Genomic DNA, 12,579 nt, shown 5'->3' with positions numbered 1-12,579 from the left:
CCACTCTATCCTTGCAAACAACTGCCCCATCGCCAAGCTCCTTATCCTCTCCAAAGTCCTTGAACGTGGTGCCAACTCTCAAATCTGTGCCCACCTTTTCTATGTTTGAATCTCTCAAATCAGGTTTTCATCTCCACCACAGAACTGAAATGATCCTAATTAAAGTCACAAAACGCATCCTCTATGACTATAACCATGGTGCACTCTCTCTCCTCATCCTTCTCAATCTCTCTGTGACCTTTGACAGTCAACCATACTATCATCCTCCAATGCATCTGCTCTGTTATCCAGCGCAATGGGATTGCCTTTGCTTGGTTCCACTCTTGCCAATCCATTCATAGTCAGAGAATCTCCCGCAATGGCTTCTCTTTTCACCTCGCACTGTGTTACCTCTGAAGTCCCCCCAAGGATCTATCCTAGACTCCCTCCTGTTTCTCATATACCTGCTGCCCCATGGCAACATCATGCAGAGACATGGGGCCAGGTTCCATATGTACGCCGATAATACCTAGCTCTACCTCTCCATCATCTCTCGACCTCTTCACTGCTCCTGTGTTGTCAGATTGTTTGTCTGACATCCAGTCGTGGATGAGCTGCAATTTCCTCCAGTTAAATATTGGGAAGATTGAAACTATTGTCTTTGGCCCCAACGACAAACTCTGTACCAATGCCATTGATTCCATTCCCCTCCCAGCCACTCTCTCAGGTTGAACCAGACTGTTTGCAACCTCATCATCCTATTTGTTTCTGAGCTGAGCTTCTGACCCCATATCCTCTCCATCACAAAAATCTCCATAATATCGCCCATCTCTGTCCCTGTCTCAGCCCATCTGATGCTGAAATGCTCATCCATGTCTTTGTCACCTCCAGTGTTCTTCTGGCAGGCCTCCCATCCTCCACCTTTCATAAACTTCAATTGATCTGAAACTCTGCTACTCATATCCTAATCTGCAGCAAATCCCACTCACCTATCACCCTTGCACTTGCTGACCTACATTTGCTCCCGGTTGCCCAATATCTCAAGTTTAAAATTTTCATCTTCATGTTCAACTCTCTTCGTGGCCTTGACCCTCCCTATCTCTGTAACCACTAGCAGGCCTACAATACCCAAGAACTCTGGCCCGTACGTTTGGAGCAGGAAGGAGGAGCAGTTGACGGAAAACCCTGAAGTATGGATTTCCCGGATGTCCTGAAATGTTATTTGCTAATTTCCCACCCGACAGCCAGACTGATTGACATGCTGGTTGCCTGTCAGAAAGGAAAACCTGTGGCAGAAGGATGTAGCCAAGCAGGTAAGGAGGCAGGGAGAGATTGCAGTCCATGTGGGGGGGACGGTGTCTCATGGTGGTTGGAGCAGTCTCATGGTGGTTATGAGACCATAAATGGATTAAAAATAAAATCCTTATATAAATGGAGGCACATAGCCTCCTTAAAAGCTGTTACTGACTGAACCGCTCCACGAGAGCAGATTGATTGACTGCCCCCGCAACCCGACTCCGTTAAAACCGGAAGTGGACGGGTTCGAGATCGGTTAGAAACATAGAAACATAGAAAATAGGTGCAGGGGTAGGCCATTCGGCCCTTCGAGCTTGCACAACCATTCAATAAGATCATGGCTGATCATTTACTCAGTACCCCTTTCCTGCTTTCTCTCCATACCCCTTGATCCCCTAAGCCATAAGGGCCAAATCTAACTCCCTTTTGAATACATCCAATGAACTGGCATCAACAACTCTCTGCGGCAGAGAATTCCACAGGTTAACAACTCTCTAAGTGAAGAAGTTTCTCCTCATCTCAGTCCTAAATGGCCTACCCCTTATCCTAAGACTGTGTCCCCTGGTTCTGGACTTCCCCAACATTGGGAACATTCTACCCGCATCTAACCTGTCCAGTCCCGTCAGAATCTTATATGTTTCTATGAGATCCCCTCTCATTCTTCTAAACTCCAATGTATAAAGGCCCAGTTGATCCAGTCTCTACTCATATGTCAGTTCAGCCATCCGGGAATCAGTCTGGTGAACCTTCGCTGCACTCCCTCAATAGCAAGAACGTCCTTCCTCAGATTAGGAGACCAAAACTGAACACAATATTCCAGGTGAGGCCTCACTAAGGCCCTGCACAACTGCAGTAAGATCTCCCTGCTCCTATACTCAAATCCCCTAGCTATGAAGGCCAACATACCATTTGTCTTCATCGCCTGCTGTACCTGCATGCTAACTTTCAATGACTGATGAACCATGACATCCAGGTCTCGTTGCACCTCCCCTTTTCCTAATCTGCCGCCATTCAGATAATATTCTGTCTTCGCATTTTTGCCCCCAAAATGGATAACCTCACATTTATCCACATTATACTGCATCTGCCATGCATTTTCCCACTCACCTAACCTGTCCAAATCATCCTGCAGTCTCCTAGCATCCCTCTCACAGCTCACACCGCCACCCAGTTTAGTGTCATCTGCAAACGGAAATATTACACTCAATTCCTTCATCTAAATCATTGATGTATATTGTAAAGAGCTGGGGTCCCAGCACTGAGCCCTGCGGCACTCCACTAGTCACTGCCTGCCATTCTGAAAAGGACCCATTTATGTCAACTCTCTGCTTCCTGTCTGCGAACCAGTTCTCTATCCACGTCAGTATATTACCCCCAATAAAATCTGCTTTGATTTTGCACACCAATCTCTTGTGTTGGACCTTGTCAAAAGCCTTTTGAAAGTCCAAATACACCACATCCACTGGTTCTCCCTTGTCCACTCTACTAGTTACATCCTCAAAAAACTCCAGAAGATTTGTCAAGCATGATTTACCCTTTATAAATCCATGCTGACTTGGACCGATCCTGTCACTGCTTTCCAAATGCGCTGCTATTTCATCATTAATAATTAATTCCAACATTTTCCCCACTGATGTCAGGCTAACCAATCTATAATTACCCGCTTTCTCTCTCCCTCCCTTTTTAATGGTGTTACATTAGCTACCCTCCAGTCCATCGGAACTGATCCAGAGTCAATAGACTTTTGGAAAATGATCACCAATGCAACCACTATTTCTCGGGCTACTTCCTTAAGTACACTGGGATGCAGACAATCAGGCCCCGGAGATTTATCGGCCTTCAATCCCATCAATTTCCCTAACACAATTTCCCGCCTAATAAGGATATCCTTCAGTTCCTCCTTCTCACTAGACCCTCGGTTCCTTAGTAGTTCCGGAAGGTTATTTGTGTCTTCCTTCGTGAAGACAGAACCAAAGTATTTGTTCAATTGGTTTGCCATTTCTTTGTTCCCCATTATAAATTCACCTGAATCTGACTGCAAGGGACTTACGTTTGTCGTCACTAATCTTTTTCTCTTTACATATCTATAGAAGCTTTTGCAGTCAGTTTTTATGTTTCCGGCAAGCTTCTTCTCGTACTCTATTTTCCTCCTCTAATTAAACCCTTTGTCCTCCTCTGCTGAATTCTAAATTCCTCCCAGTCCTCAGGTTTCCTGCTTTTTCTGGCCAATTTATATGCCTCTTCCTTGGATTTAACACTGTTAGTGTTAGTGTTTTTCAGAAGAATCACTCAACACTCAGAGTCGGTTCCAATGCCAATGCGACCTTTATTAACGCCAGCGGGGAGGAAGGCACAGGACTTCCCTCCAGGCTTCTCTCCCCACTGGCGTTAATAAAGGTCGCATTGGCATTGGAACCGACTCTGAGTGTTGAGTGATTCTTCTGAAAAACACTAACACTAACAGTGGCGTCACGAACAGGATTTCGGGGTCGCTGGACGCCCTTGGAAAAACCCGGGTGAGTATAAAAAATGATTTTTAATTATAAAGGGTGTGGAAGGTGGATGCTGGTTGATCGACACGAGGAGACGGTCTAATATCTCAAATGCCTAGCCTGAGCCTGAATTAAGAGGACTTTTGTCCCAGTGACGGCCAGGAACCAAGTAGGCGTAGAGAACACACTTAGACCGTGGGATCGTGATACCGAGAGACATCTTCCGGACCCAGTAGTGTGATTTGAAATATACCCCGGGAGAACCAAGCGGTGTACAGCGGCTAACGGAATCCAAACCTGTGAACAGGGTCGGACCAACGGGCAGAGCAGTGGTAGGTAGTCGTTAAGGATACGTAGAGCGCTGCGGGAATTGCTTAAACGCGTTTTAAGAATTGTATAAGTTTGTGTAACAGCAGACTTGTGACCTGACAGCAGCCCAGAGAAGGTCTACTACAAGTTGTGCGAGGTAAAAGGCAAACCTCTGAGAGTAGATTCCTAACTGTTCTAGTCCTACCCAAGAATGGCCATGAAAGCAAGTAAACTAGAGTGGGGATCAAAAGGGTCCATTACCCGCCATCTGGCGGAAAAGCAAAAGAAACTAATCGAGAAAATGATTGGAGCAGTGTGGGATACTCAGGACCTGCCAGCAGACCAACGGGAATGGTGGGAGAAGGAACGGAAAGTCAAAAAGAAAAAAAAGGCTGTGGTCTTGATACTGCGAGCCCATGTAAATTAACATAGGAAGTTAATCAATAAAAGAAACTGACGGTGATTGTCTTAAGTGAAGTATGGAAGAGGAATAGAGCCGGCCAAAACAATAGGAAAGAAGAGAGACTTTTGTGAACGTCTGTTTTAAATGAGAAGTGCCTGTGTGATTTTTGACTGCGGAATGAATTTTTTATGTTTTCATGTTCCGAAAGCCTGGTTGGAAGAGGAATGCAAGTGTCTGTTTATTTTAGAAACAGAGTGAAAGTCTTTTTTTTAACCCTTTGTAGTGTTTTCCTGTATGTGGGAAGTTTTAAGACATTTTAAGTTAGAAACGCAGGTGTGGATTTATTCGGATGATAAGTTACGGAGCTAGGAAATGTACAAAGGATAGGTTTGTTGAGTAAAACATAATAAATACATGGTCCCGGTGGTTAAAAAAAAAAAGAATTTACTTGTCGAAAGAAAACGTGCAATGATTGATTACATTGGATTGAAAGACATAAATTTAGTCTCGGAATGAAATAAAGAATGCCTTTTAAGAAAGCTTCTAGCTCAAAACAAAAAAAAGGTTTTAAATAAAGATTGAAATTACAAAGTTTGAATTGGGATTTTGAGATATTCAGAGAAGGCACAGAAAATACTGAGGTGGATTCAAAAAAAAAAATTATTAAATTAAATCTGATCAGGTCAAACTCCTGGGCGAGTGGCCAGCTATCTGCGAAGGTGTAAAAGGGACTTTTGAAAAATAACAAAAAGCAGCCCTCAAACCCTCAAAGCTGGAATCCATTCCAGTTATGGAGAAAAGAAAAAGATAAAGACGCCACTTTGAAAGTAAACAAATGATTTTAAATTAGCAACTTTATGGAGTTACGGGTCCTCCGTGTAAAATACAAAACCTAATTTGAAGAAAGAAAAAAAAAGATGTAACGGACTAAATAAGTGCTGAAAAAAAAATGTGTTTATGATGGAAAAAAGACATAACTTACTAAATACTAGTTGATATTTGCTGTGAAAAAAAAAGATATTGGTTTAATTAGAAAAAGAAAAAAAAAATTTGGAAGAGGTAAAAAAACACTCAACATTGATAATGATTTTAAATTATGAGAAAGTTTCAATGCAGTTTGAAAAGATTTCCAAAATGGACAGTGTTTATCAAGAAAAGTCCCGAACAGTCTAAACAAGCAGGAGGGTTTTGAAGATAACGAGGAGAAAGAGAGAAATTTAAAAAAAAAATTGAATTTCAGTAAACAAAATTGCTATTGTATATGTGGTCTCGTTTTAAATCAATTTAAATGGCAAGTACTTGAATTAGAAGTTAAGAAAACATTGGAGTTTACTCTAATGATTTATGCTGTTTAACGGATTCCTAATTTCTAAGCCAGTTTTGAAGGCACAAAGCCTTTTTTTTCAGATGATTACGTGAAGTTACATAATGACATCAGGTCTCCTTACAAACCTGGAAAGGAGTTAACCCTTTCCATTGACAGCCGTTTTATACTGAACATTATTAATTTGGATTTCTTAATAGAAAAAAAGACTCACCTAACAGAGGAAACAAAAATAAAAACAGAACTAGCTTATGTAATAATGCTTGCCTGATACAATAAAGAAATAGATACTCAAACAAAACAAATTGAAGAATTAAAAGCTAAGATAAACAGGCTGGAAGAGATAACGGGACTAGACGGATAGTGCAGTGCGCAGCCATAGCACCATCACCTCTGGCAATAGAGCCAATGTACCCCACGGTGGGTAGGTGTAGTCCACAAACCCAACCTAACGGTAAAGCAGACAACGATGTTCAGAGGAATAGCTTTGGCCTTGGTCATAATAGAAGTTTGGGTAATATTTAAGTGGGTAAAGACACGGGCACACGCCCCACAGATTCAACTCGAAATGGTTCAATTATAACCTTGTGCTTCTGATTTCGCAGGGTGACAGGGATACTCGTAGAGCAAAACCTAACCCCTGGTGACAACCAGGCCGTCTGTTTAAAATTACAGATAATACCTACCAGAATGGGAATACGAACGGCACTCCTCGTAATATGGATAGCCCTGTGACAGGCACGTACCCTGGACGACACCGATGGATTGCAGCGCACTCAGGAAATAAACAACTACATGAACTATGGAGTCTTGTTTAATTTAACGGATGGAATGTGCATCCCAGCAGCCAAGGACTGGAGCAAGAACAGGACTTATTTTAATGCATGGTTACAAGTGAATCCTAATAAGAATCCTAATAAGAATAAGAGTATGTGTACAGTGCTCCACGGGTATAAGGAGCAGCTGCATTAAACGGAGGGATGTCAAAGGGCCTGATGAATGTACTTTCGGCATAATTTGCGCGCCTCCGGGACAATCCCAGCAATCAGTCATCCGCAAGAAGGGAATGGGGCTGTGTGGGTACTACGAGGAGGTGGGGGCGGCTGCAATATCATTGTATGTATATTTCTCACCCCCTCCAACACCGCGCCCCATAAGAACCACTACATTGCCCGAGGAACTGCCTTGTCCCATAACTACTAAGGGACCAGAGAATGGGATTGTAATGTACAACGGAGGGGAATTATTGTATAATAATGTTAAACATGAAATTGTGCCTGTCCTGATCAATATTTCAGGCATCCAGATGCCGGAATACTGTACAGAACAGTCAAGGAAAATGTACATATGTATTAAGTAAAGTTGTAATGCAGCAGGCTGCCGATGCAATGGGTGCCAGTAGATTCCGAGGACAGGGGTCAGCCCCCAGGATAAAGAGGGAAATAGACATACAAGGGTTAAATGAGAGGGTGGAACAACTTAGAGGGGTGATGAAGGGGTTATTAGAGAGGGTGGAGCAAAACCAGGAAGACCAACCTAGGAAAGGAGGGTGCCGAAATCCAGTTGGATGGCATCTCAGTCCTGGAAGCTCACGCCAAAACCATCAATCACCTCATTGATGGAGAAAAAGAAGATACAGGAAAGCAAAGACAGGGGAAACTCTGTCACGCTTATGGTCTGTGGATGGTGGGACAGATCCGCCACAATCTCGACCAGATCCAACGCGGGGAAGTACCCGATTGGATAGACAGTTCACATCTGGCTCAGTTGGCTAACCAGAGGGGGACACTGGATAATTGTACTCTGAAGGGACTGACCCGAGTATACCCAGCAATTCCAAATTGCCAGATGGGTAGGAATACTGGGATAGGGATAGTCCTGATGATCCCTATAGCCACGCCGGACTCAGGGCCGTTCCCCATATACCAACGAGAGAATATCAGAGTAATACGGGAAAATGTCTCCATGCATTACTATCTGACCACCACCTCCGCCGTTCGTCGAAACAACATACTTACCGGGATTTCCTTAAAAGATTGCAAGCAAAGGGGGGAGATCACAGTATGCCCTCACCCGGTAGGCCGAGGTGAGCTAGACGAGTGCGGGTTTAACCGAACCGACAGGTGTGTACTAGAAATAGTGCTCGCACACAGGCACTTCGCGAGGGCAGGCTACGGAGGGAAGGGAAGATACTGCGTCTCTACCACAGAGCGTTCATACCAGTATAATGACCTGCAGTGCCCTATACCACAGCCAAACTTTTGCTTTACGCCACTACGACCTGTCACGATCAGGCAAGCGCATATCACCCAGGTTAGGCGCCGGAAGACCGAAGTTATTGAGGTAACCGATCAGCTCCATGATCATTTGCAGGATTATGACGAGCCAGATCAGGTCCCTATCCCACATCTAACCGAAGTATTACGAGAGTTGAGGCTCAGAGTGGGTCAATCCGTAAAGCTCTACCACCAACTGCAAACTAAAATCAAAGTACTGGAAGAAGATATCGATGTAGACTTACAAAGTCAGAGTTGGTGGAGAAAGGTCTGGGACTGAGGAATGAATGTGAACATCCATCCTTGGATTCGAATAATTTCACACATACTGGTCGGGGTACAATTGATCTTAGCGATAACATGGGGCATAATGGCCTGCCAGGCATGCAGGCACCAAGCACAACAAAGAGGGACCCATGACCGGTCCCCAAATACTAAACAAGTCTGTCTAATAAAGGGGCAGGAGGATTTGGCCTTTGTCAATTTGATTTAAGCAACCGGGACTCCTGAAACAGCGTGACTGGCCAGCACGTTGAGGCAGGGAGTACCGGGCCGTGCACAGAATCTAATAAAAGTAGGGCGGTCGGTTAAAGGGGGACTAGGACTAGTCCCTTTACCGAAAGGAGGGAATTGTTGTAGGCATTAGGCACCTGCTGAATATATAAAACACTAGGCATTAGGCACCTGCTGAATATATCTAAACTCATATAAGTTTAAAACGGCCACATATAAAATGGCTGCCCAAGCATGATGGGAACCCCGTTAGTCAAGTAATGAACTGGGACTGACCGAGCAATTACCGAGCAATGACCCTGTGAGGCCCACTACCAGGAATGCCTTGGATACAGTGAACCAGTGATTTCACACAGCCGAAGTCCAAGGAAGAGAGATAAGGGGAGAATCTGCCTCACATAACGAGGTCATTAATCAGCCCGAGCTGACAAAACCCGAACATGCAGTTCCTGAGGTATCAGGGAAATTCTATTGGGTTAAAGAAACCTATATGTAATCTATAATCGTTATGATTGGATTGTGTCCAGCCGAAGTGGGCTGAGTAACTGTAAAGAACTATATGTAACTTGAATCATAAAATGGCTACCAGTGAAGCCTCAAGGAATTTCTGTTAGCTGAATTAGACCGCATTCCTGGAAACTGATAATTGTTGTTTCACACACACAGGACTAACAAGCTAATCAGCCAAGCCTCAGGACTAAATGTTCTGGTGGAAGTAAGGACAATAAGGGAGGCCCAGGCCATGTTACAAGACACATGAGTCATTCCTAGCAACACACCTCTTAGCAACACAGCTCTTGGCAACACATGAGCCACTTTACGTTTAGAGACTAACGCTATCTATTGATCTAATGTAACTGTAGTAAACTGTTGTAAAACATATAAAGATCCATGAAACCCTTTGTTCTGCGGACAGAAGCCTGGATCCAGTCCTGTGACTTCCTCCCTGCTGGCGTTAATAAAGGCCGCATTGGCGTTGGAACCGACTCTGAGTGTTGAGTGATTCTTCTGAAAAACACTAACACTAACAAACACTATCCTTAATTTCCCTTGTTAGCCACGGTTGAGCCACCTTCCCCGTTTTATTTTTACTCCAGACAGGGATGTACAGGTTGGGGTCGGGATTGAAATATTTTAAATTTTAATTTCTCATACAAGTCAAACCCATCCATGCTTGGGGTTAAAATGACCCCCTCTGTGTTTCTCCAGCTCTCTACATCCTCTGTTCCCTCAGTCCATCATTGGTGGCTATTCCTTCAGTCGTCTATATCCTAAGATTTGGAATTCTTTCTCTAAACGTTTACATCTCTCCATCTCCCTTTTCTCCTTTAAGACCCTCCTTAATACCCACCTCTTTGACTCAGGTTTTAGACACACCTTGTAATATTTCCTTTGGTTCTATGTCAATTTTTGCCTGATTACGCTTCTAAGAAGCATCTTGGAATGTTTTTCTATATTAAAGTATATGCAAGCTATTGTTCTTGTTGATCTGGAAATGTTCAATGCTGGCACTGGGTGACAAAGTTGGCAAGGAACTATTCCATCCCCTAGTACTGACATTATTCATTTTGATGAGTACAAAATGCCACTCAAAGTGGGCTAGGAAGCTTTTAATTCAAGCTGAGCAGTTAGACTAAGAACAACCTCACAATTGATGACCACTTTCATTTCCTCATGAGGAAGATCTTGGCAGTTCAATTGACCAGTGAGTTACTGCTTGTGTCTGCGGGTGAAAAAGGTCCAGGTGTATGTTCTTTTTCATTTATACTGCATATAGTCAGACTGTCGAGATTCATCAAAAATACATCTGGCCCGTACTTAGAAGGTGATTAAATTAAAGACACACATGACTGAAAACAGAGTATTTAAATACCTCTGGATAGAAGCATATGTCTGTACACATGGCAGTGGAATTGAATGTCTGGTTCTTCACAGTTGTCGATTTATCTGCATCACACCAAAACTGAAAAAGGAGCTCAAATGTTAGGTGGGATATATTAAATAGTTCTATCATTCACAAATCCCATATCTAGTCATTTTGAAATGGCTTTGATCCAATTATTTAAGAATGATATAAAGATATCAAAACACATATTTGAAAAGCAATCTGTTAAATACAGGTGTATATTTTAACCTGTCAATAAAGGCATCATTGTATGATGGTCTGCCATCTGTCTATATACAAAAATATTTAATGTCTATCAAACATCTAAAGTAGTTTTCTTCACACAATAAATACTTCAATTTTTAGATTTCTAGATAATTATATCCAAATTGAAGAATTTACAGCAGACTGTTTGATATTTCCCAAATAAACAATGAAAGAGTGGGGTTAATAATACACAAGAATGATGCCTAGGCTGGGAATTTTTCTCAGAGCGCCTTGATCTACGCTACCGTGATTTCACTGGAAGTGCAATGAATAAATGAGGTTTCCGCTTCACTTCTGACTGAGTTACAATGTCAGAGCAGGAGCTGTTCCAACGAAATTCCCAGCTCTAATCTTACCGCTCTTTCCAAGACAGGCTCAGGGAATGGGAGCTTTTTGTCATTGGAGAAGTATGGACCCTGAGGGGAAATGATAGGTCTTTGAAATGATGCAGGGACTAAATACTGTTCAGATCGTTAGGTTATTAGAGCTAGTTAGGGATGGGATCACTAGGGGCCACAAGAAAACATAGTGTTAGATTAGATGCCAGAAAGTGCTTCTTTTTGATTTCTGGAATAAGTTGCCAGTACATCGGTGAGTGTGGATTTGCTACAGACCTTCAACAAAGAGTTGGATGAGATCCTACAAATGGAAGGCATCTCGAGTTGTAGAAGATAGGCAGGGTGAGAAGTCACTAGTGTTATTAGTTATTGCAGTCTCCATGAAACTTGCTTATTGCCTTTGGGAGTCAGAGAAGAATTTCCCAGAGTATATTTTCCCTAAATTCTCCTAGGGTTTTTAATTCTTCATTATTTATTTTGCCTCCCCCAGGAGAGTGTGTGGCTTTGAAGATGAGTTGATGGTGCATGCAGGCTGGATGAACCAGTTCGTCTTTCCCTGTCCTTCCTTTTCCTATGTTTGTTTATATGGTATTGAACTCTTGCATTTCTTCTGACTTCAGTGGGGGGAAAATACCAGAGAAATCCCTATATTGATAACATAAACAACTGATATTTATACAGAGCCATTAACATCGTAAAATGTCTCAAGGTGCTTCACAGGACCATTATTAAACAAAATTTGACACCTAACCTCATAAGGAGATATTGGGGCAGATGACAAAAAGCTTGGACAAAGAGGTAGGTTTGAAGGAGCATCTTAAAGGAGAAGAGAGAGATAGAGACGTGGAGAGGTTTAGGGAGGGAATTTCAGAGCTTAGAGCCTTGGCAAGTGAAGGCATCGTCGCCAATGGTTGAGCAATTATAATCAGGGATGCTCAAGAGGCCAGAATTGGAGGAGTGCAGATATCTGGGTTGTAGGGCTGGAGCAGATTACAGAGATAGGGAGGGGCGAGGCGAGGCCATGGAGGGTTTTGAAAACAAGGATGAGAATTTACGGGAGAAAATTGCCTGCATTAAAAGCTAACATACACATTCACACATGGATAAAAATTTGAAACAGCCTGTTGGATTCAGATCACAAAGATCTGCTGGAAAGGCTGCTCTATGTGGCAGCAGGATGCTTCCTGCCAGAAGGCTTTTGTCATTAAGCCTCTGATCCATCCAGAGACCCAAACTGCCATTCAAGACAAGCAACATTTTCATGCCAGATTTAAGCTTCAATACCTTAAATGTAAAAATAGAGCCAACTATTAATTTTTCTGGAACGGGGAATTACAAGACAGAAAGGTAGCAATACGCACTGTTGAAAAGGTGATACTGCTTTGCATATCATGCCCATATTATGAATAAAATGGGCGTCCTACATCATTTCTACTGGGAAATTAATACAGTTAGCCAAACAATCAGTTCATAGGGGAAGTTATTCACTAGATAAGA

At 42.8% G+C, this 12,579-nt stretch overlaps 1 protein-coding gene across 1 annotated transcript in view; it reads right to left on the bottom strand.

The window, feature by feature from the left end:
- The window catches only part of adcy8 (adenylate cyclase 8 (brain)), a 201,221-nt gene that overhangs the window by 67,295 nt on the left and 121,347 nt on the right, over window positions 1-12,579 (bottom strand). Inside the window, exon 11 of the mRNA XM_070876004.1 lies at window positions 10,466-10,555. Within this exon, the coding sequence (XP_070732105.1) occupies window positions 10,466-10,555 (90 nt within the window). The remainder of the gene's footprint in view (window positions 1-10,465; window positions 10,556-12,579) is intronic.

This window comes from Pristiophorus japonicus, chromosome 1 (genome assembly GCF_044704955.1).
Source record: "Pristiophorus japonicus isolate sPriJap1 chromosome 1, sPriJap1.hap1, whole genome shotgun sequence".
Lineage (NCBI taxonomy): Eukaryota > Metazoa > Chordata > Chondrichthyes > Pristiophoridae > Pristiophorus > Pristiophorus japonicus.
This window is presented reverse-complemented; position numbering and strand designations above follow the sequence as displayed.